The 23622-nt window shown below is 53.5% G+C and overlaps 1 protein-coding gene across 1 annotated transcript; it reads right to left on the bottom strand.

Annotated features, from left to right (window-relative positions):
• Positions 1-260: 260 nt before the first annotated feature.
• Positions 261-11211, bottom strand: SSTR5 (somatostatin receptor 5). Its single transcript, XM_071571090.1, has 2 exons — positions 10891-11211; positions 261-2131 (listed from the first exon to the last, which is right to left on the bottom strand). The coding sequence occupies exons 1-2, from the start codon at positions 11195-11197 to the stop codon at positions 1008-1010; spliced, it is 1431 nt and encodes a 476-aa protein (XP_071427191.1). The 5' UTR covers positions 11198-11211; the 3' UTR covers positions 261-1007.
• Positions 11212-23622: the final 12411 nt, after the last annotated feature.

The raw sequence follows: 23622 nt of genomic DNA, 5'->3' as shown, positions 1-23622 counted from the left end.
TTCATTAATCCATGCAGAGCTGGCTGGGCTGGCATTTGGGGTGAGCAGGGGAGGGCAGGTGGGCACAGCCCAAGGGTACCTACCAGTGGTGCCAAGCAAGCACCAGGCTCTGCACACACCCCTCAGGTGCCCCTGCAAGTACCAGGTTCTTGTGTTTGGGGAATGTGAGAGGGGCAGGAACAGAATCCCAGAGTCACTGAGGCTGGAAAAGCCTCCAACCTTGGAGGAAATCCCAACTAAACCAGAGTCAGGAGGGCGTTGAACTTGTTTTAATTTGTGCACATACAGTTTATAGTCACGTCCAGACTTACACTCAGAACCAATAAACACACCCAGGACTCACAACCAGCAGCACTTACAGAACAACAGGGTGGTTACATCACGTTTCCTGGGTTAGGATGTGAACACATCATGAATACACTGAATCCTCTCAGAGATGTCTCCCTGATCACAGGGGGTTTCTCATTCTGGTTGTGTTTGAAGGATTCTCATCCCCACGAATCCCTCGGATGGGTCACTGACAGGACACCAATGGAAAGGACCACACAGCATGTTCAACCACGGCTCGTGCCCAACTTCAAGGTCAAGTGCTGTGGCCTTTCCTGCATGAAACTCTTCAGAAATGGCATTTCTCTGCTAAGAGATGCCCTTGAAGGCTTCCAGAGACACTGTCTGGGCTGTTTTCTGCTTTGAGCTGATCCCAACAGTGCAAAGCAGCCACAAGCCCACCTTAACAAGGGAGTTCAAACTGACTGAGTGTGGGCTTTGCATCACCAGAGCTGAACAAAGCCTGGAGACCAGTTCTCTGGGGTACCCAAAGTGGGCACACAGCTCTGCCCCAGGTGGGACACCAGGAGACCTCAGCCACAGCCCGTGACACTTGGAGGGGAGTGAAGACATTTCTATGTACATTGGTTTGAGCCTGTGGGTCTCCACGAACTCATCTCTCCTTCAAGTCCCCCAAGTTCTCCAGGTCTCCAAGCCCTTGGCAGTCCCAAAGCACACCCTCAGACCTTGCTGGTCTGCATGTGGCCATTGAATTCCACATTCCTCTGGGTCAGCATGGACTCCTGCAAGCGGCTGCTGTTCTCCTGCCTGTGCTCCACAGCCTCACCATCCTCCACACTGCTGCCCCTCCGGAGGCAAAGGACTTTCTGGAAACTCTGCTTGAAGTTGTCAGAAAGGAACCCATAAAGGATGGGGTTGGCACAGCTGTTTGCATAGGACAGGACCACCATGAAGAAGTACAAGCCCTCCAGCACGGGGTCTGCTGGCAGGATGAATATCAGGTTGACGATGTTCATGGTGTAAAACGGGAGCCAGCAGAGCACAAAGACCACCACGATGATCACCACCATCCTGGTCACCTTCCTCTCCGACCTCCTGCGCCTCGTAGACCCGACTCGGATCCCCGAGGACTTGACTTTAATCACAATCAGCAAATAGCAGAGGCAGATGACCAGCAGAGGCCCGAAGAAGCCCAGGACAGAGGTGTAGATGATGAAGGCTGCAGACCAGATGTTCACGGGCTCGGGCCAGTTCATGTTGCAGGTCTGAAAGTCTTGCTGCACGTCCGAAAAGATGATGACTGGAAGCACCACCAAGAAGGAGAATGTCCAGACAGTCACACTGATGAGCTTGGCCACCCTGGGGCGTCTCCACTTGGTCGACTTGATGGGATGAACCACCGCCAGGTACCGGTCCATGCTCATCACAGTGAGGCAGAAGATGCTGGTGAATTGGTTGATGCCATCCACGGTCATGACCAGCCTGCAGAGAAAGGAGCCAAATGGCCAATAGGAAATGGCATTCTGGGTGGCCAGGAAGGGCAGGCCCAGCATGAAGAGCACGTCGGCCACGGCCAGGTTGAGGATGTAGATGTTGGTGACCGTCTTCATCTTGGCGTGGCGCAGCACCACGTAGATGACCAGCGTGTTGCCGCTGAGCCCCAGGGCACACACCAGGAGGTAGCAGATGGGGATGAGCACCTTGTGGATGTACTGGAACGGGGGCTGCTCCGAGAGCGTCCCATTCTCCGTCCCGTTGGTCAGCAGAGAGGAATTGCCGGCGCTGGGGACGCCTTCGGGGCTGAAGGTGTTGGAGAAGTATAAAGGATCCATAACTTTGAGTCCTCAGTTTTCTCGTAAGGCTAAAGGAGAGTGAACTTCATGGGCATCTTGTTCCTAGAAAGCAAATTGAAAAGGGAAGAGAGAGAAAGGGTGAATTCAAAGTAGACTTTATGGGCATCATGTTCATAGAAAGCAAATTGAAAAGGGAAGAAAGAGAGAGAAAGAGTGAACTCAAAGTACTTTTCATGGGCATCTTGTTCCTAGAAAGCAAATTAAAAAGGGGAGAAAGAAAGAGGGAATTCAAAGCAGACCAAGTTTCACACATCATTTAATTTTCCCTCAGTGCCCACAGTTTGTGCTGGAACGATGCAGTCGGTGCCTGTGGGGAGGTCAAGGCCTGGACAGAGGAATTGCACAGTGGGGGAGCTCAGGGCTCATCCCAGGAGAGGCTGCATTTCCACAGGATCCATGCAGGGCTGGATGACACCAGAAGGAAGTCACTTCCCACCCAAACCCTTGTAGGATTCCATGAAATCCATAAGACCACCTAATTTTCTGTCTAAACACAGATACAGAAATGAGCAGAGTGTCATTTTGAAGGGCTCTGAGCAGCACACGAGGATCAGACCGAGCAGATCCCTGGCACTGAGAGCTCTGCAGTGCAGGTTGGAGCTGTGCCTCTGCCCACGTGACCTGGGGAGGCTCAGGGGGGTCTCCACCCCACCCCACTGCTGTCCAACCCTCTCAGAACCAGAACCAAAGAACTCCCATCCAACCTCCTCAGAACCAGAACCAAAGAACTCCCATCCAACCCTTTCAGAACCAGAACCAAAGAACTCCCATCCAACCCTCTCAGAACCAGAACCAAAGAACTCCCATCCAACCCTCTCAGATCCAGAACCAAAGAATTCCCATCCAACCCTCTCAGAACCAGAACCAAAGAACTCCCATCCAACCCTCTCAGATCCAGAACCAAAGAATTCCCATCCAACCCTCTCAGAACCAGAACCAAAGAACTCCCACCCAACCCTTTCAGAACCAGAACCAAGAACCAAAGAACTCCCATCCAACCCTCTCAGAACCAGAACCAAAGAATTCCCATCCAATCCTCTCAGAATCAGAACCAAAGAACTCCCACCCAACCCTCTCAGAAACAGAACCAAAGAATTCCCACCCAACCCTCTCAGAACCAGAACCAAAGACAGTTCCCAGCTCCTCGTGTCAGGAGCTCCCCTGTGATCTTTCCCAGGCCTGGCAGAACCTCTGGAGAAGCCCAGGGAACCTCTGGAGAAGCCCAGGGACCATCAGCAGGGTGCAGGTGGGGAACTAAACCCTCCAGGACAACGACAAAACCCCAGGCAAAAAATAAATCCCTGATCTCCAGGGTGGAAAGGACCATGTGTGAGGTCCCTTCCCCACCAGCTCAGGACCTGTGTGTGCACAGAGAGGCTGCATGGACAGGAACAACCTCCTTCCTCTCCAGCCCTCAAGACTGTTCTTCTCTGAGTCTCTGCATCGCTCTGCCCTCACCTGAACTGTGCTTTCTGTCCAGGGAGCACCTTTGTTCTGCCAGGAATGCAGAGTGGGCACTGCAGGGCACACAGATGGGGGAGGGAAGGACTTTTAACAGACATTCTGGGAAAGGTGGAGAGTTTCCAACACCTCCTTTCTGTGCTGGGCTTGATTCACTGCAAGCCTTTTTCATATTTTCATCCAAGTAGGTGTTTGGAAAGCATTTCTCTGGAGAAACTTTCCAGCATTTGGTAGAAAAAAAGTGCAGATTTAAAACAAAAAGTGCCTCCCAAACCTCACAAGGAACTGTGGTGAAGGTGCTCAAACCCAGAACCTTTTGTTCCCATCACCTGGTGGTCAGTTTTCCAGAAGGATTTGAGGGCAGGAACCTGGAATGGGGAATGTGGCTTCACAACCAGCCAGCCCACGTTGCATCCACACCTTCCAAGCCCAAGCAAGCCGTGAATGATGCAGCACCAACAACTCCTTGTCTCCAGGAGGAATCCAAACACCTCCAGGGCTGTTGTTGGGCTTTCTCCTTGGGGTGAGAAAAACGGCAGTGGGGGGAGAGCAGCAGCTCCTCCAGCTCCCAGTTGTCATCACAAACACAGTGCTCTGATTTGGAATGTGCAGATGGGATGTGGGTGTCTCACATGGCCCTCCACGGGTGGCAGGAGATGCACCAGGGGGCTCAGAAAGCCAGGGATGGGAAGGAAAGTCCCACAGGATCTTCTTCCCCCCAGAGCCACCCAGGGCAGGCCAAGCCAGAGATGGAAACCACAATTTTAAGCTGTAAATGGCTTGAGGTTGGCAGGTTTTTTTTCAGGGTTTGCTTTAGGGAGATGTTGGATTTGGAGGTTTTTTTTAGGTTATCATTCTAAAGGCAGTTTCCTAATTTTGGTCATGGAAGAAATAAATGATTCTGACAAACGTTGGAGATGATGGGCAGGTTGTGAAGACACTGTTGGTGTGTTTGTGGTGGGAACATCCTGGCAATCCCTGCAGGGAGAGCTCAGCCACTCCAGGCTCCTGATAAATGGAACAGCTTTGGATCAGCCTTACAGCAAAAAAAAAAAAAAAAAAAAAAAAAAAAAAAAAAAAAAAAAAAAAAAGGCAAATTCTGTAAAAAGGAAAGTTTAAAATGCTGCTCTGGCACCCATTTCAAAACTTTGTGTTAAATCTGAGTGTGTTTGTGGGGGAGATGTGGGAGAAGCCACAGCATCAGCACACTCCTCCTGGGCTCTGAGGGCTTGGGAGGATCCTGCAACACAGATCAGCTGGTTCCTCTGAGGGAAAGAACAGAAAGGAAGAGGGTGGTGGGATGGGACAGTTGGTGTTTATCAACTTCTATTCCTGGAGCTGAACCTCTGGGACAGAGTGTGGTGCTGAGATGGGGGAAGCACATCCCCCAAGGGCATGTGAGCAGCTCAGCCCCACCAGGCTGGGCCACAAAGCCAAATCTTTGCTCTGGGGCTGCACAAACAGGAGGACACAAAGAGAAGCAGTGCTGGATCTCAGCAGGGGTGGTCAGGAGGTGCAGCCATGTGTGGCTCCTTCTGGTGCTCCAAAAAATGAGGCAGGACAGGTTTCTTCTGAAGTTCTCTCCTTTTCCCCTGGCACAGCTCCTTGAAAGGGGGAATTGGTTGTGATAACACCAAGGTCAGGGGTTCAATCCCCTCTGTGGGCCACTGACTGAAGAGTTGGACTTGATGATCCCTGTGGGTCCTTCCAACTCAGAATAGTCTGGGATTGTGTGATTCTGACTGTGGGAATTACACAAGGAACTCAAACCTCTTTCTCTCTCTGCTGCATTTGGAGTTCAGACCTCAGGAGGAGCAGTGAGGAAAAGCTCCTTTATTTGGATACTCTCCAATTTCTTCTCACCCCGAAGAAAACCCACGGCACAAAATTCCTCCTTGAAAGGACCTCAAGCTCTTCCAACCATCCATCACTGCCATTCCTGAGGTGTTCCTTGAAGGACCTTTGTGTGTCCTCCATGGGGAGGGGCAGCTCTCCCAGCAGCTCTGATGGTCTCCTCCTCCTGCTGGGCTGTCCCCAGGAGCCAGTGACACCCCTGCCCTTTGTCACTGCAGCATTTGGGGGCTCTTCTCTTGCTTTTGTGTGAACATCAACCTTTGCTCTCAGAGTTTTGGTTCCATTTGATGAATTGTCCAGCATTACTTGTCATACCAAGTGGATTGAGAAGGAAATCATGGAATCCTGGAATGGTTTGGGTTGGAAGAGACCCTAAAGATCATCCCATTCTGCCATGGCAGGGACACCTCCCACCAGCCCAGGTGGCTCCAAGCCCCATCCAACCTGCCCTTGGACACTTCCAGGGATGGGGCAACACATTTGCAGAGGGGGAAATCCATTTGCTAAAGCTCTGATGCAAAATCCTTGGTCTTCATGTGGTGCCACCTGCAGGTTGGCAGCACCAGGAGGGAGTTTACACTCCCCATGTGAGGATGTGACGGACTTAAAGCCACCCAGATCTGAAAACTGAGCCCAGATTTGGCCTCCCTGGGACCCCAAACCACCTGCCAAGGGTGTTGGTGTGGGCACAGCTCATTTGTCCCTCTGCCCTCTCACCACCTGCCCCTCACCAGCACCACTTTGGGGCCTCCACTGTCCCTGCAGCAATTAATGACCATGAACCTGCCCAAGGATGACTAAACATAATTAAGACACGCTGAGTGATGCCTGATACCCTCGTTTGGTGTTCTTAATTAGTGGTTAGTAAAACACAGCCCTGCAGGGCACTTGCTCTCATCCAGGTTTGTTTCCCTTTGGTGGTTGATCTCCAGACCACCCTGTGGTGTTGTCCATAAATTATGAGCTTTCTGCTTAAAACCCACAAACCAAAAAGGAGGTAAAAACACAGAGCCAGAGTGATCAATAACAGAATTCCAAGTTCTTTCTGGAAAAAAAAAAAAACAAACAAAACCCCCAGCATCTACTGCAGCTGAACATCCCTGACTCTGTCCCTGCCCCAAAAACCAGAGGAAAGAAATAAAAGAGGGATTAAAGCACAGCCCATCCTGCTCAGAATTCAGAGGGAACTTCTCTAGGTATGGAAATTAAATGTGGTTTTTCTGGGCACCCACCAGTGACTGAACAGCATCACAACCTAAGGAAGAAGAACAAAGCTCCAAAATGCCCAGGTTGGGATCCTCCCTGGCTGTGGCTGCAATGGCAGAGCAAAAATACCTCTCTGGAGTGCATTGCATGAGAGGGGAGCTGGGATCAAGCAGGAATTACAGAAACAAACCTAATTTGGTGAGTCAAGATTGGATCTGGCTGCCCATTTACTGCAGGAATCATAACTCTCTCCTGCAGCATCAGCCTTAATTGCTGTGAATGGAATTACAACAGCAGGAAGGGAAATTGCTGCTTCCAGGTGCAGGGTGAGTGGGAATAACAGATAAACTGGTAATCCAGACAGAAAGGCTTTTGAAGCAGCTCCTTTGGGGAGGGGTGGGAAGGGAAGCAGCTGGATCACCATCCGAGCGGAACTTTGTGGGGTTTTCTCATCCCAGAAAGGAACTGAATTTTGGGAGTCAGGATTTTCTCACCCCGTGGGTTTGTCAGTGGAGTAATTTGCTGCAATAAGGCAAAGAAAACTCTCTTGGGCCTTCAGGGATTTTGCCTTTTGGGGGGCTGAGTGTTCATCACCTGCTGCTTCCCATCCAGCCCACGGGGCCTCATTCCTTGTGTGTTTTCCTGGATCCAGCAGGCAGAGCTGAGGGTTCTGCCTGAAGGGGAGAGGGGGGACTTGCTGGGAAATTTGGGGTGACCTGGCAGAGCTTCTGTGAAACAAAACCCCCAGGGAAGGCTCTGGGGGAGCAGGAGGGCAGTGCAGCCCCATGGCAAGACCTGCTTCAATCTCTGATGGTTTGGACTAAACCTGCAGCTCCCTAAAAGCACAGAAATCTCATTGTTTCATATGGAAAATTCTTGGTTTTCCCCCTCCCTACCTTATTTCACCACCTGGGGTTAAAAAGCAAAAGGAATCAGTGCAGATGGGAACGTTGCCCTCGTTAAAATCTGCCATTTGGTGTTTCCCAGGGTGTGTTTCTCACCCCAAAGGACTGGAGGGATTGATTTTTCCCTACAGAACACAAACCAAACCAACTTTCTCTCACTAAATCTTTGGATTAAGTGTATTGGTATAAACCCTGAGCAGCTGAAGTCAAACTTGAATAACTTCTCACCACTTTTAGCACTAGGAAAAAATCTTTAGAAACTACATTTTCACCTTGTTACCCCCCTGCTCCTCCCAGCCCTGTGTTTCCTGGAGAGACCCGACCTGAGAACTTGCTCCTATTTTTAGTTTGCAAACAAACAGCCCATAAACCAATTTGCCTTTTGCCAAATATTTGCTGAATACTCTCCTCCCCCAGGCACACTTCAGGCTCAGGGATTGCTCACTCGGGGGAGCTGATCCTGTCACACAAACACTGCTGGAAATCACGTGCTGCTGGGCCAGGCAGCACCTTCAGGCAGGGGAAGGTGTGGAGCCAAAACCCAACCACAGCCCTGGGCTATGATCGGGAGTTCTCACTGAAATGCTGCTCCTCCAACCCTCTCCTCTGCAATCCAGGGACATCAGCTGCTTTCAGGGACACTCAGGCCCAAAGACAGGGCAGCTGAAGAGCAGGAGCCACAGGCTGGATGTTCTCCCAGGCTCAGCTACGGATCCCTTGAGCTCAGGAGAGCTCCAGGTCGGGAGGAGCTCAGGAACAGCTTCTCTTGCTGGAACGAGTGGAGCAGTTCCAGAAGAGGAGCCTTGGAGGGGGTAAACATCCAAGGTGAGGGGTCTCTGGCTTGACCACCCCCCCAGAAGCAGTTCAGAGCCACCCCAGCCCCCGAGCCCGGGTGGCAGTGCACCCAGGGGCTGGCATTTCCCACCCAAGCCCTCCCAGACTGATCCCAGCACACAGAACTGGCTGCCTGGTGGAACCTGCACGTCTCCTCCCCTCCAAAGCCACAAAAAAAGCCTGGAGTTCAGCCCAACACAAACTGCAAGTCCCAAACACCTGAACTGAGTCTTTCTTCCCCCTCCTCTTCAGTGCAAAGGTCTGGGCGCTGGGGACAAGCCGTGCCCAGTTGTGAGGATTGCGGGGGCAGCACACGGGCAGGCGGGGCTGTTCCCAGCCCAGCCCGGTGCCCACCCCGGGGCTGCACTCCGACCTTGGCATCCCCGCCCTGCTGACCGCCCTGCAGCGCTCCCAACCCCTGCGCTTCCCTCCTGGGCTGGATGAGAGAGGAGCGCCCTGCGCTCAGCTCCGGTCCCCGTGGCTGGCTGAGCCCCGTCCCTGCGGGCTGGGCAGAGCCAGGGCTCGGACTCCTTTTGGGGAGGGCACTGGGGCTGTGGCAGCGCCGGGCAGTGCCTGTGCATCCCTCCCGCAGGTTCCCTCTCATCCCTTTCAAGCTGCAGAGCCGCGCTGAGACTGGTCCTGCCTCACACACGGCAGCGGGTCCCCCTCGCCATCCCTCCGGACAGGACAGGTCACCCCAATTTCCAGTGGGTGCCCCCCTGCCATCCCTCCAGACAGGATAATCACCCCAATTTCCAGCGGGTCCTTCCCCGCCATCCCTCCAGACAGGACAGTCACCCCAATTTCCAGTGGGTGCCCCCCTGCCATCCCTCCAGACAGGACGATCACCCCAATTTCCAGCGGGTCCCTCCCTGCCATCCCTGCAGCCAGGACAGTCACCCCAATTTCCAGCGGGTCCCTCCCTGCCATCCCTGCAGCCAGGACAGTCACCCCAATTTCCAGTGGGTGCCCCCCTGCCATCCCTGCAGCCAGGACAGGTCACCCCAATTTCCAGTGGGTGCCCCCCTGCCATCCCTGCAGCCAGGACAGGTCACCCCAATTTCCAGTGGGTGCCCCCCTGCCATCCCTCCAGACAGGACGATCACCCCAATTTCCAGTGGGTGCCCCCCTACCATCCTTGCAGCCAGGACAGGTCACCCCAATTTCCAGTGGGTGCCCCCCTGCCATCCCTGCAGCCAGGACGGGCTCAGTCCGCATGAAAAGCCCGCTCAGAAGGGCGAACTCGGGGTGAGCACAAGCGGGACCGATGCCTTGGGTGCCTCACTCCCCCCAGCGCCCCCAAAAGCGCTTTGCGCCCCCGCTCGCCCCATCTCCATCCTCCCTCCCGTGCCCCCGTCCGTCTCTCCCGGCTGTTCCCGTCTCCCCCGGCGCTCGGTACCTGCAGCCCCGGGGGCTCCTGTGCCCTCTGCGGGCATCGGGCTCCTCCCGCTCCCCCGAGCCGCGGCTGGAGCCTCGAGCCGGGAGCGCTCCCCGCGCGTCCTGCGGCTGCGGGCGGGGACGGGCACGGGGATGGGCACGGGGACGGGCACGGGGCCGCTCCCCACCCCGGGGAGGAGGGAGGGACGGGGCTCCCGGCCGGGGGAGCAGCGGCGCTGGGGCCACCCCCCTCGTCGGGAGCTTGGGCTGGAGGCTGGGAGAGGGAGGCAGGAGCGCTGCGCCGGGATGCTCTGCCCGCAGATCCCCCCGCGTGTCTGTGCCCCCCGCCGCATGCCTGTGGCCCCCCTCCCCGTGTCTGTGCCCCCCTCCCCGTGTCTGTGCCCCCCTCCCCGTGTCTGTGCCCCCCTCCCCGTGTCTGTGCCCCCTCTCCATGCCTCTATCCTCTTCCTCACGCCTCTGCCCCTGTCCCCGTGCCTGTGCCCCCCTCCTCAGCCCTGTGCCCCACTTCCCATGTCTCTGTCCCCCTCCCCATGCCTGTGCCCCCCTCCCCATGTCTCTGCCCCTCTCCCCATATCTCTGCCTCCTCTCCCCATGTCTCTGCCCCCCTTCCCATGCCTGTGCCCCCCTCCCCATGTCTCTGCCCCTCTCCCCATATCTCTGCCTCCTCTCCCCATGTCTCTGCCCCCCTCCCCATGCCTGTGCCCCCTCCCCATGTCTCTGCCCCCCTTCCCATGCCTGTGCCCCCTCCCCATGTCTCTGCCCCCCTTCCCATGCTTGTGCCCCTCTCCCCATGTCTCTGCCCCCTCCCCATATCTCTGCCCCTTCTCCCCAGATCTCTGCCCCCTCTCCCCATGTCTCTGCCCCCCTTCCCATGCTTGTGCCCCCTCCCCATGTCTCTACCCCCTTCCCATGCTTGTGCCCCTCTCCCCATATCTCTGCCCCTTCTCCCCATATCTCTGCCCCCTCTCCCCATGTCTCTGCTCCCTTTCCCCATGTCTCTGCCCCCCTTCCCATGCTTGTGCCCGTCTCCCCATGTCTCTGCCCCCCTCCCCATGCCTGTGTCCCCTCCCAAAGCCCAGGGCCGCCCGTACCTGGCTCTGCCGGTCCCGCCGCTCTGTCCCTGCCCCGCAGCCCGGGGGTCTCAGCCCCTTTTCCGCGGTGCGGGGTCCGCTTTGCTGCCGGGAGGGGCTGGAGCCCCCACTGCCCGCGCTGGAGGGAGACCCGCATTTCCTGCCCCGCCTGAGCTTCCTTCCAGCCTCGACAAGTCCTTTTAAAGGCTCCCCGCAGGCTGGTTCGGAGCGAGCCCCCTCCCCGAGCGCGGGGACTCGCTGCTGCTCCCCCAAACCGCAGCTCCTGAGCCCGCGGGCTCCTTCGGGGGCAGCCAGAAGGGTCTGCCATCCCCGGCACGTTTGGTTTCCGTTCCTGTCCCTGAGCAGAAGGCGCGAGCGAGTGCCAGGGTCGCCCTCGCATCCTGCCTCTCCATGGAGAGCTGCGATCCCATGTGGGGACTCTTTACTCCATCTGGCTGCGAGTCAGACCCTAAAATTACTACCTAGAGGAAAGATAAGGGCTTAACATCCAGGCTCTGGGTTGGATTTACTCCCTCCCAAACTCCCTGCGGTTCTGCTGGGCAGTAAGAAGGGGAAATATTTTGAATTCTGAATATTTTGAAAGGCAACAAGTGGGATTAAAGGCGTGCAGAGCTCTCCCCTCTCCACCTTGCACCCTCCCTCTGCTATTACACGGATAAACATCTGTTCCAAAGGTGCTTTGCTCCCTCCCTTGTGCAGGCAGTGAGGGGGATCCGAGCCGGTGGTTACAGAGCTCAGGGCTCCTCATCCCTGCCAGACGCTCATCAGCATTCCCAGGGCATCGTCCTTCCTAATAATCTCTATGATCTTAATCCTCTGTTGAGGCTTTTCAGTTAGAGCGCCGTGGCTGAGTCAGACGTGTGAAGGCAGGAGAGAAGCTGCGTTTGGCGTGGCCCTGCAACCCAACCTGCCGATGGATTTATGGTCATGGAGCTCCAAATTGAACTAAGACTGCCACGACAAGGGGGACAGTCATCTGATAAAAATAGAGTGGGGCTGATAAACAGTAAAGAAAAGCAGGTTTTTGATGACCTGCTTGGAAAAAAATGCCAAGCCAAATGTGAGTGCAACTGCCCCACTGGGAATATCGGCTGGAATCCAAACGGGGTCAGTTTGAGAGTGAACCTCATGTATTTTATTAGCATTTTATTAGCATTTATGAGGCATGAAAAGTTGCTGAGAAAACACAGTGGTCCTCCCTGAAGAAAGCAGCACTTTCCTTCTAAGCAAACCCCCTGGCAGAAGGAGTTCCAGCAGGAGCTGTGCTGTGGTTTTCAGAACCTCTCAAGGCTTGTTGGATTCTTTACCAGCTTGAGCCAACAGTGACGTTTCAAAGCTGAGGCTTTCAGAACCTCTCAAGGCTTGTTGGATTCTTCACCCACTCAAGCCAACAGTGACGTTTCAAAGCTGAGGCTTTCAGAACCTCTCAAGGCTTGTTGGATTCTTTACCTGCTCAAGCCAACAGTGACGTTTCAAAGCTGAGGCTTTCAGAACCTCTCAAGGCTTGTTGGATTCTTTACCAGCTTGAGCCAACTGTGACATTTTGGTGCTGAGGTTTTCAGAAGCTCTCAAGACTTGTTGGATTCTTTACCTGCTCAAGCCAACAGTGACGTTTCAATGCTGAGGTTTTCAGAACCTCTCAAGACTTGTTGGATTCTTTACCTGCTCAAGCCAACAGTGACGTTTCAAAGCTGAGGCTTTCAGAATCTCTCAAGGCTTGTTGGATTCTTCACCCCCTCAAGCCAACAGTGACGTTTCGGTGCTGAATGGAGGGAACGAAAGGACAATCTGAGAGCAATCCCTTTTCAGGTGTTAATGATGATGCCCCTGGGCAGAGAGCAAAGAGCATCTCCACCAACCACAGAAGGAAACAGGACTCCCGAGGGTCCCTTCCAACCTGATCCATCCTGGGATTTGTGTGAAAACCCCCTTGAAAGAGCCCTAACTGCGTTACAAGAGTCTTCATTTTGCCAGTCCTTGTCACACACAGAAATTCCGTGTCCCTGCACGATCCCTGCAGGGTGTTTTCCCTTCAGGAATGGTGACTGATGATGGAACTGCTGACACACGTCATGGGAGTAACCCAGTTTCAATCAGTGTGACAGGGGGAAGTGACAGCTCCAGGGAGCTGTGGGGACACTGAGGAAGCTCCCCCTGCCTTTTGGAAAGGGCCTTGCCAAAATGCAGCTGGAGCAGAAAGGACGAGCTGGGATCAATATTTTTAGAAGGAAGAACTCCTGGGGAACTTGTGTCAGCAGCCTCTGCTGGTGAACTTGGCAGCAAGGACCAGACACCAGCTCTGAGGGAGGAACTGGGAGTGTGAGAATCTCACTGAGGTGTTGAAATCCAAGGTCCCTGAGTTGGAATTCCTCTGGTTTAGTAGCACAATGGAGGTACCTCTTAACCTCAGAAGAGCAGAGAAATGGAAAAGGAGCAGGAGATGTTTGGGTTGCTCCCAGTTTCTTGGAGCCACTGCTCTAAAAACTGTGTGCCAAGGATTAGACCCAGAACTTCCACAACCACAAGAGGAATAAGGTCAAACCCAAGGAAATCAATATTTAAACTCAGACTGGTCTGAGTATTTTTGCCAGGCTGGAGCAAGTGGTGCTTTAAACCCTTCCCAAGTGGTGAAGGAGTGGCTTTATTTTTACAGATGGGAGTCTGAGGCACAGGCAAAGAGGGGAGAGTGTTCCTGGTTAAACAGGTGGCTCTGGGAGATGAGCCCATCCCCTCATTCCCAAACTGTCCAAGGCCTTGGGAAGATGCAAGTTGTGCATCTCCAGACTCAATTCCAGCCTGTGGTTTCCTCTAAGGATTTGAAACACTTTTTTATCTTCCCCATGAGATGTTCAGGGTGAGAGCTCTGGTTTTATGGCTTTAAAATCAGCCCCTTGGGTTTGCTGGGTGGCAGTGGCTGCTCCTCACTTGGAACTCTCCAATCCAGGGAGCTTCGGGCTCCAGCGTAGCCCTGAGTTATTCCCGTTGCCATAGAAATAAATGGATGTGTTTTCTGCTGCTCCCTGTTCCAGCCCAGACCACACAGCCTCGGGGTATCCACCATCCCTCCTCCTCCTCTCCAGCCCCACCACGGCGCTGCCCTTCCAGTTGCTGCTTCTCCCGTGAACTCCACATGCAGCAGGAACTTCGGCTTTGCCTTTTATTTTCTTTTTAAAATGATCGGCTGCTGTTCAGCTCAAGCGTTTTTGGAGCCCACATTCTGCATTCTGCAGCTCAGCCCCCAACTGGAAGCCAGTTCTCCATCCAGTGACATTCCCAGTTTGGCTGGAGCTGAGTGTTTTCCCTTGAAAACTCAGGCAGGGGGAACCACAGCGACGCTGAGATGTTTCCCCCTCTCTTTGTTATTCTCCTTCTGGAAGAAGGAAAATCAAAGCCTTTCAAATCAGCGCTTTCAAAAGCTCTCAAATGGGCTGTAATTACAGACCCATCTGTTGTCAAATTGTTGAATTCCCGGTGGCAGAGACGGGAAGATCTTCCCAGTGGGTGATTCCTGAGCAGCCCTTGGTGAGTCCCGCGGGGTGAGGCATTTCCAGCCTGCTCTGCCCCTGGAATCCTTCTGGGAGGGGTTGGACTCACCCAGCCCTGCCTGGGGTCAACCTTGACTTGGCTCTTTGAGGCTTGGAGGGGAAAGGAAATCGCTTTTCTTTCCGTGGCTTTCAGTGGCCACGGAGCAACCCAGGATGATCAGAGGGCTGGAGCTCCTCTGCTGGGAGAGTTGGGATTATCCAGCCTGGAGAAGAGAAGCCTTGGGGTGACCCAATTGCCTGAAGGAGCCGACAGGAAAGGTGGAGAGAGGTACCCAAACCTCCTCCTGCTGAACACACCCAGCAGTGCATCAGCTGAGGCTTTGCTGCTGCTGCTGTCCAAGAGAGAAGGACTTAAAGAGATTTTCCAAACCTTTCTGATTTGGGAGGCCCTGGCACAGGTGCCCAGAGAAGCTGTGGCTGCCCCATCCATGGGAGTGTCCCAGGCCAGGCTGGACAGGGCTTGGAGCACCCTGGGCTGGTGGGAGGTGTCCCTGCCCATGGCAGGGGTGGCACTGGATGGGCTTTGAGGTCCCTTCCAACCCAAACCATTCTGTGATTCTGTTGCTCAGAAAACATCCTCCCATTTCACTGCCCCTTCCAGAATAACAGGAAATCCAGAGGGATCCAATTCCCTCTCCTTGATTTCACCCTGGAGAAGAGAAGGCTCCAGGGACACCTTGGAGCCCCTTTGAGTGCCTAAAGAGGCTCCAAAAGAACCAGAGAAAGATTTTGGAGAAGACTCTGGAGGAACAGGCCAAGGGGAATGGCTTCCCACTGACACTGGGATATTGGGAAGGAATTCCTGTCTGGGAGGGTGGGCAGGCCCTGGCACAGGTTGGGCAGAGAAGCTGTGGCTGCCCCAGCCCTGGGAGTGTCCCAGGCCAGGCTGGACAGGGCTTGGAGCACCCTGGGATAGTGGAAGATGTTCCTACCCATGGCAGGAGTGGAAATAGAAAATCTTTGAGGTCCCTCCCACCCCAAACCATTCCATAATTCCAGGATCCTAAGCCTAATTATCCAGGCTGCACTAATAAAGCAGTTCAGGCAGTGACATCCTGAGCCTTCAGCACACTCTGAACATGATGTAACACTTATTACTGCCCTGGCACTGAGGGAACAAGGACTGGCTGCTCCTGGCACTTCCCTGGGCAATTAAATGGGGTTGGAATCTGTGTTTGCTCTCACAAAATGCTTGAACCTTAAACCCTGTGTAATTCCTGCTTAGTCCCCTCCTAAGGAGCCCTTTGAGAGTGAGTCACTTGCCCTGCAGTGCTGAGAGTGTGGTGAGAGGCAGAAAGGGAGGGATGGAACCCATGGAGAAGTGCAGGGTTTATGCTGAGAGCCTCTTGCACTTGCTGTCCCCTCCTGAGAAGGTTTGCTCTCAAGTTCCCACCAGGAAGAGCCTCAGCTGAGGGAACAGCAGCTCTCTGTGTCCTGGGGGCTGCCCTTGGGGTGGAGGGCCCAGGATATCCCACCAGGGGCCATCCTGCCCCATAGAATCATCATAGAATCACAGAATCATAGAATGGATTGGGTTGGAAAAGACCTCCCAGATCATCAAGTCCAACCCTTGGGCCAACTCCAGTCCCTTTACCAGATCATGGCACTCAGTGCCACGGCCAAGCTCAGCTGAAAAACCTCCAGGGATGGGGAATCCACCCCCTCTCTGGGCAGCCCATTCCAATCCCTGAGCACTCTCTCTGCAAAGAATTTCTTTCTGATCTCCAACTTCAATTTCCCCTGGCAGAGCTTGAGCCCATCGTGCCCCCTTGTCCTATTGCTGAGTGCCTGGGAGAAGAGACCAACCCCCACCTGGCCAGAACTTCCCTTCAGGCAGGGGGTGGCCAAGCAAGGCCTGTCACAGGCAGAGTTCTGGAGACATCCACACTCACATCTGCAGCTCAGCACTGCAGAGGAGCCCAATTAGTGCCCTCTGAAGGTGCTTCAGTGGCTTGTGCATCCAACAGCCAGGGAAAACAGGACAGAAAGCTGTCCTGAAGGGATCACAGAATCCCAGAATCAGCTGGGCTGGAAGAGACCTCTGAGCTCATCAATCCAACCCTTGATCCAACCCCACTGTGATTACGGAGTGCCCTGGGCTGGTGATCACAGTGGGGTTGGATCAAGACGTGGTGGATTCTCACTCAGTGCCACATCCAGTCTCCTCTTAAACACCTCCAGGGACAGAGAATCCACCCATTCCAATGCCTGAGCACTCTCTCTGCAAAGAATTTTTTTCCTGATCTCCAATTTCCCCTGGCAGAGCTTGAGCCCATCGTGCCCCCTTGTCCTATTGCTGAGTGCCTGGGAGAAGAGACCAACCCCCAGCTGGCCAGAACTTCCCTTCAGGCAGTTCCAGACAGTGCTGAGGTCACCTCTGAGCCTCCTCTTCTCCAGGCTGAACACCCCCAGCTCCCTCAGCCTCTCCCCACAGCACTTGTGCTCCAGTCCCTTCTCCAGCCTCGTTGCTCTTCTCTGGCCCCGCTCCAGGAGACCTCATGTCTCCAGCAGGTTCTCCTCAGGGAAATGTTTCATAACTGGACTTCTTGCCCCACTTCTGATCCTCTTGCTTGGTTTGCTGAGCTCCAGACAAAGCTGAGCCCCTCTCTGGGAGCAGGTCCAGCCTCTGGAGTGCAGGAGATGTTTTCTGCAGTCCCACAACACTTTGGGTCTCAAGGTCCAACCTTAAACAATCATTAAATCCACTTTGTGATGGTCGTGACCCTCCAGGGAAAGGTCTGTCTTGTCTGCAACCCTTTTTAAGGCTTATCAGCTTTATTTCACTGCTCCTCCAGCTCCACACCAGACAAACCTCCCCGTGGCTGCTGCACTTGAGAAGTTTCCCTTTAGCAGAAAAAAAAAAAAAAAGGAGTTTTGGCAAGGAGGACTTGCTGTCAAATAGGTTTAATTTGTGGCTGGAGCCTCCTACATCAGACCACAGAGCCTGAGAACTTACATAAGGAGTTTATCCTCTTCTCTGCCCTTGTTTCCTTCTTTCAGCACTTTATTGAAGAGCCATAGGTTGGTAATTTTACCACTGCTTATCTTGGGGTTGTTTTTAACAGATTTTTTGGTTTTTTTTTTTTTGCCTCCCTCCACAGAACAAATGGCAGGGACAAGCTGACAGATTTCCCGGGGAGGTTCACACGAAGGAATTGCTTGTTGAACAGTCTGCTTTAAATACCTCAGTGTTTGCAGCCTGCAGCAGCTCCTTTCCTCAGGTGTGGGGGGATTCTCTGCACTCCTCTCACTTACCCACCTTCCTGCTTGTGAAGCTGCTGCTCCAAAAGGAACCGGGATAAACTCGGAGCTGCAACTCTGGTGGGAAAACCATTTTCTGGCACTGTTTGCAAGTCAGGACACGAAGGAGCAGAATTTCTGCCTCCTTTCCCAGCCCTTACACCGGGCTGGTCCTTACCCTGCTTTATTTTGGGGAGCTGAAGACAAGAATTAGGGAGAAGCTCCCCTGGCTCTTGGTTAGTCAGAATTTCAGCCTCCTGTTCTTTCCATGTGACTCCTGGAGCTTGGAAAGGGGTTTTTTTTTTCCTCTTTAAAAGATGGGAAACAAAGTTCAGGGCAAATTCAGGTGCTGCTGGTGCTGATCACACACCCCAGTCAGTGCTGGGCCTGGGGCCACCCAGTTTAAACCAGTTGGTGACATCACCATTAAGGCTCACAACGCTATTGGGGGGTCTTGTTCAGGTGACCCCCCCCGATCACCTCATTCATCGTGTGCCAGTTAATTGCTGAAATGTTCATAAGGAAATCCCTGTCTTTCCCCAGCTCCAGAGGGGATCAGGATCCAAGGAATTGCCCGGGAGGCTGCGCAGGGAGGGAGTTGGATGTCGGTGGTCGCTCTCCGAGGTGCTGCAGCAGATCCGCAGCGACCCAAAGGGGCCTCCTTGGGCCTCAGTTCTGCCCCACTCCCAGAACCGCCTGGAGATTATCCCCGAAATCCATGTTTGCCAGTCTCCTGAATCCATGTTTGCCAGTCTCCTGAATCCATGTTTGCCAGTCTCCTGAATCCATGTTTACCAGTCTCCTGAATCCATGTTTACCAGTCTCCTGAATCCATGTTTGCCAGTCTCCTGAAATCCACGTTTTCCAATCTCCCATGTTTCCCAATCTCCTGAAATCCATTTTTTTTTCAATCTATCTCCTGAAATCCACGTTTTCCAATCTCCTGAAATCCATGTTCTCCCATCTCCAGAAATCCACGTTTACCAAGCTCCTGAAATCCACGTTTCCCAGCCCCCCATGTTTCCCAATCTACTGAAATCCATATTTTCCAATCTCCTGAATCCATGTTTTCCAATCTGTCTCCTGAAATCCATGTTTTCCAAACTCTTGAAATCCATGTTTCCCAAACTATCTCTTGAAATCCACATTTTCCAGTCTATCTCCTGAAATCCATGTTTCCAACCTCCCATGTTTTCCAATCTCCTGAAATCCATGTTTTCCAATTTCCTGAAATCCACATTTCCCAATCTCCTGAAATCCAGGTTTTCCAACCTCCCATGTTTTCCAAGCTCCTGAAATCCAGGTTTTCCAATCTATCTCCTGAAATCCATGTCCCCCAATCTCCTGAAATCCATTTTTTCCCATCTCCTGAAATCCATGTTTCCCAACCTCTTGAAATCCACATTTTCCAATCTTCAGAAATCCATGTTTCCCACCTCCTGAAATCCAGGTTTTCCAATCTATCTCCTGAAATCCATATTTTCCAATCTCCTGAAATCCAGGTTTTCCAACCTCTTGAAATCCACATTTTCCAAGCTCCTGAAATCCAGGTTTTCCAATCTATCTCCTGAAATCCATGTTTTCCAATCTCCTGAAATCCACATTTCCCAATCTCCTGAAATCCATGTTTTCCAACCTCCCATATTTCCCAATCTCCTGAAATCCACATTTTCCCATCTCCAGAAATCCAAGTTTCCCAATCTCCTGAAATCCATTTTTTTCCCAATCTCCTGAAATCCATGTTTTCCAACCTCCCATATTTCCCAATCTCCTGAAATCCACATTTTCCCATCTCCAGAAATCCAAGTTTCCCAAATCTCCTGAAATCCATTTTTTTTCCAATCTCCTGAATTCCATGTTTCCCAACCTCCCGAAATCCATATTTTCCCAATCTCCTGAATTCCATGTTTCCCAACCTCTCGAAATCCACGTTTTCCGCTGTTTAAACCTTCTCCCTTTCTTGCATCTTCCTTGGCCTCTGGATTTCTGCAAACCTCGGGATGTGCCAAAGAGAGGGGGGAGAGAAGTTGCCCTGCCAGGAATCCAGACCATCCAAAAGCAAAGGATGGGCCCAGAAGGGACCCCAAGGACAGGGAAGCACAGGCTGGGCTGCAAACAAGGTGGGCTTGGGTGAGAATCAGACTGTGCCCCCCGAGCTGGGGCAGGGAAGGAAGAGCTGCCGGCTCAGGGTTGGATTCCACCCGGAGGCAGCTCCAAACCACGCTCAGCCTGGAGCAGAACCCCAGGAGAAGGACACAGACCTTTAACAACACACCTCTGATAACTCTGCCCCCCTTTGGAAAGCCTTTCATAGACTTCTCACTGGTCTGGCAGCAAATCCCAGTCCAGATTCCCAGTTTGGCTCCAGATATTCCAAAGGGAGAGAGGATGAGAAGACACTCCCTGTGTCAGTGGGTAGCAGGTCCTTTGCTCTGTCAGGTTTTGCTGCTTGTTCCCTTCTGTCTCCAGGGGTCAGCAATAATTTGGGGCTTTAAATTCATCATTCCCTTCTGGACAAGGTGTGTCTTCAGCTTCCCTGCCCTGGGACCTTCCTGGGAATGGACCTGGAGACGGGTTTGGCTGGAGGGAGGTGCTGGCACTGAGCTCCTCACCCATCCCAGGAGCTGCCAGATCCAAGGGAATTCCCACAGCAGCTCCACAGGAGGGTTTGGGAATCATCCTGGAACAGTTTGCTGCAGAGACTGTTCCAGGAAATCCATCTCCATGATAAGGTAAGCTGGCTCCATTAGCTGGGATTTCCCAGGAATTAAGGGATCAAGCCCCACAATCCCTGGGGCTCCAGGACAAACAACAGTCCCTGTTCCTGCCATTTCACAGCATTAGAGGTTTTTTTTTTTCCCTTTCAGCAAAGCCCAGCAGGTCTTTCCAAGGAAACAGATCCAAGAGGGAACAACCTGTTTGCCACCTTGGCAGATTTTTGCCCTGCAATCTTTATTCATGCTGTGGAGCCCAAGGGAGCCCACGACAGCCTCGATTGGGTTTCATTTACTCCCAACCTCTCCTGTTTATTTAATTCCCTCCTCGTTCCACATGTGGAATATCTCCCTGCTGCCACCTCCCAGCAGCAGATGGTCCCTGAAACCTGAGGCTGCAGCAAGGAGAGCTGGCACAGGGGGTGCCACCGGGCAGGGCCAGGCCTGGGGGTTGCTTTGCTCAGGTTTCACCTCCTTGAACTTTCCCTTTTTGTATCAAACGTGTTGTAGGAGCCCTTTCCTGAGGCAGAACTGGGGCTGAAATCAGCGTGGAGGGAGGGGAAGGGGAGGCAGGAGCACCAGGAAACTCTGAGATGTGACACAGGGAATGCCCCTGTGCCCCTCCAGTGTGGCTGTTGGGGCTCCTCCCAGCTCCCAGGGAAGCCAGAGTGGCCTGGGATGGGATTCCTGCCCTGTGGGGGCCGTGGTGGCATCTTCTGGTCCATCACCCACACCTTGGAAGGTGCCCCCACTGTGGCAGAGCTGAGCAAAACCTGCTCCACCTTCCCCAGGGATTTGGCAGCTCTTCAAAAGCACCCCCAGCCTGGAAAACTGGGCAGGTTGTTCCTTCCCCAGGAGTCCTTCACCCAGGGCTGGCTCTGCAGCTGAAACCTCTTTGTTCTCTGTTCTGATGCTAAAACTTCAACTGAGCATTTGAAGACGGGGCTGCAGCTGAGATGGGCTGAGCTTTGCTGGCACCAGCTGTGCCTTCAGTCAACCCAATCCCTGGGCCTGGCATTAACCTGGGCCTTCCTTTCCTCTTCCATCCGGGATTACCTGGATTCCTCCTCCCAGCTTGAAATTAAAAAACAATTAGCAACAAATCACACACTGGCTGGATCAGCTTCTTGTAAAACCCAAACATGGAGAGCCTGGAATTGGTCCTGACTTTCTTAGAATCACAGAATCATAGAATGGATTGGGTTGGAAAAGACCTCCGAGATCAGCAAGTCCAACCCTTGATCCAACCCCACTGTGATCACCAGCCCAGGGCACAGAGTGGGGCACAGAGTGCCCTGGGCTGGTGACCACAGTAGGGTTGGATCAAGACATGGTGGATTCTCACTCAGTGCCACATCCACAGAATCACAGAATGGATTGGGTTGGAAAAGCCCTCTGAGATCATCAAGTCCAACCCTTGGTCCAACTCCAGTCCCTTTACCAGATCATGGCACTCAGTGCCATGGCCAAGCTCAGCTGAAAACCCTCCAGGGATGGGGAATCCACCCCCTCTCTGGGCAGCCCATTCCAATCCCTGAGCACTCTCTCTGCAAAGAAATTTTTTCTGCTCTCCAACTTCAATTTCCCCTGGCAGAGCTTGAGCCCATCGTGCCCCCTTGTCCTATTGCTGAGTGCCTGGGAGAAGAGACCAACCCCCACCTGGCCACAACTTCCCTTCAGGCAGTTCCAGACAGTGCTGAGGTCACCTCTGAGCCTCCTCTTCTCCAGGCTGAACACCCCCAGCTCCCTCAGCCTCTCCCCACAGCACTTGTGCTCCAGTCCCTTCTCCAGCCTCGTTGCTCTTCTCACTTGGGTTGGAAGAGACCTCTGAGATCATCAACCCTTGATCCAACCCCACTGTGATCACCAGCCCAGGGCACAGAGTGGGGCACAGAGTGCCCTGGGCTGGTGATCACAGTAGGGTTGGATCAAGACATGGTGGATTCTCTGTCCCTGGAGGTGTTTCAGAGGACACTCAGTGCCACATCCAGTCCCTTCTCCAGCCTCGTTGCTCTTCTCTGGACCTGCTCCAGCACCTCAATATCCTTTCTGAACTGAGGGGCCCAGAACTGAACACAACACTCAAGGTGTGGCCTCACCAATTCTTGCCAGGTTGAGGTTTAAAAAGCTGAGTTTCCTGGAGGATTTCCTCTCCTTCACCCCCAGGGTGGTGCAGCAGGGAGGGCACTGAGGGGTGGTGGCAGGGACACTGTGGATGCTGCAGGAATAAGGGGTAGGACTGGGAAAACAGCAAGGAATTGCTCTGCTCTCCATGGGCATTCCCATGGCATCCTCTGGGGTGCTGCCCTGCCCTGCCCTGCCCTGCTGGGGGGCACCACCAACCAGGAGGGCATCCAGTTGTGGTGCTGCTCAGGTTGAGGAGACCTTGCTCAGCTTCTCTGGGGTTTCCTCCTTGTCCTCCAAGTGCCTCCTTCCCCCTGCATCATGTGTATGGATGAACTCCCCTCCAACCCTGGAGTCCCAGGAGTAGAATTACCACCAGTTTGAAGACAGGTGATATTATTTGCTTGACAACCAGCAGGGACTGAACTTTGATCTTCTCCCTTCCAGCTCCATGCCCTGCCTGTGTCCTCTCTCATTATTTCCTGTGCTTTGCAGCAGGTAAAGTCCAAGCAGGGAAAGGAATAACCAAGGCAGGTTCTGGTCTGAATTTGTAGCAAAAAGGAGCAGGAGGCTCCAGCAGGGAGGTGGGAACGTGGGGTTTGCTGCTGTGGCTTGGGGTGTTTTATTCAGTCCAAGTCTGTTTTCATCTGAGCTGAGCCTTACCCTGAATTTCAGGCACCACCAGTTGTGCTTCAGATTGGTTTGCACCAAGCAGGGAAGTTTCCAGCTCACAGGAATCTTCCTGAAATGGCAAGGATGGGATGTGGAGCTGCTCCTGAGCTTCAGGGAGAGCCCCCCCTGATCTGGAAGGGTGGGAGGTGTCTCAGGGTCTGTGCCTTGCTGTGCTTGGAGCCAAAGCCCAGCAGAGAATCCCAGAGTGGTTTGGGTTGGGCATGACCCCAAGGATGATCCAGATCACCCCCCTGGCACGTGCCACACCCCTGACCATGGCAGGCAGAGGGCAGGAGGGCTCCCCCTGTGCCCCTGGTGGCACCCACAGCTCAGAGCTGCTCCTACTCCCCCTGGTTGGGATTTACCACCTTCCTCCCACCCCACCCAGGCAGGAAAACACTCCCCAATTCAACAGGTAAAGCCCAGCCCTTCCCTCC

This window comes from Pithys albifrons, chromosome 16 (assembly GCF_047495875.1).
Source record: "Pithys albifrons albifrons isolate INPA30051 chromosome 16, PitAlb_v1, whole genome shotgun sequence".
Classification (NCBI taxonomy): Eukaryota; Metazoa; Chordata; class Aves; order Passeriformes; family Thamnophilidae; genus Pithys; species Pithys albifrons.
This window is presented reverse-complemented; position numbering and strand designations above follow the sequence as displayed.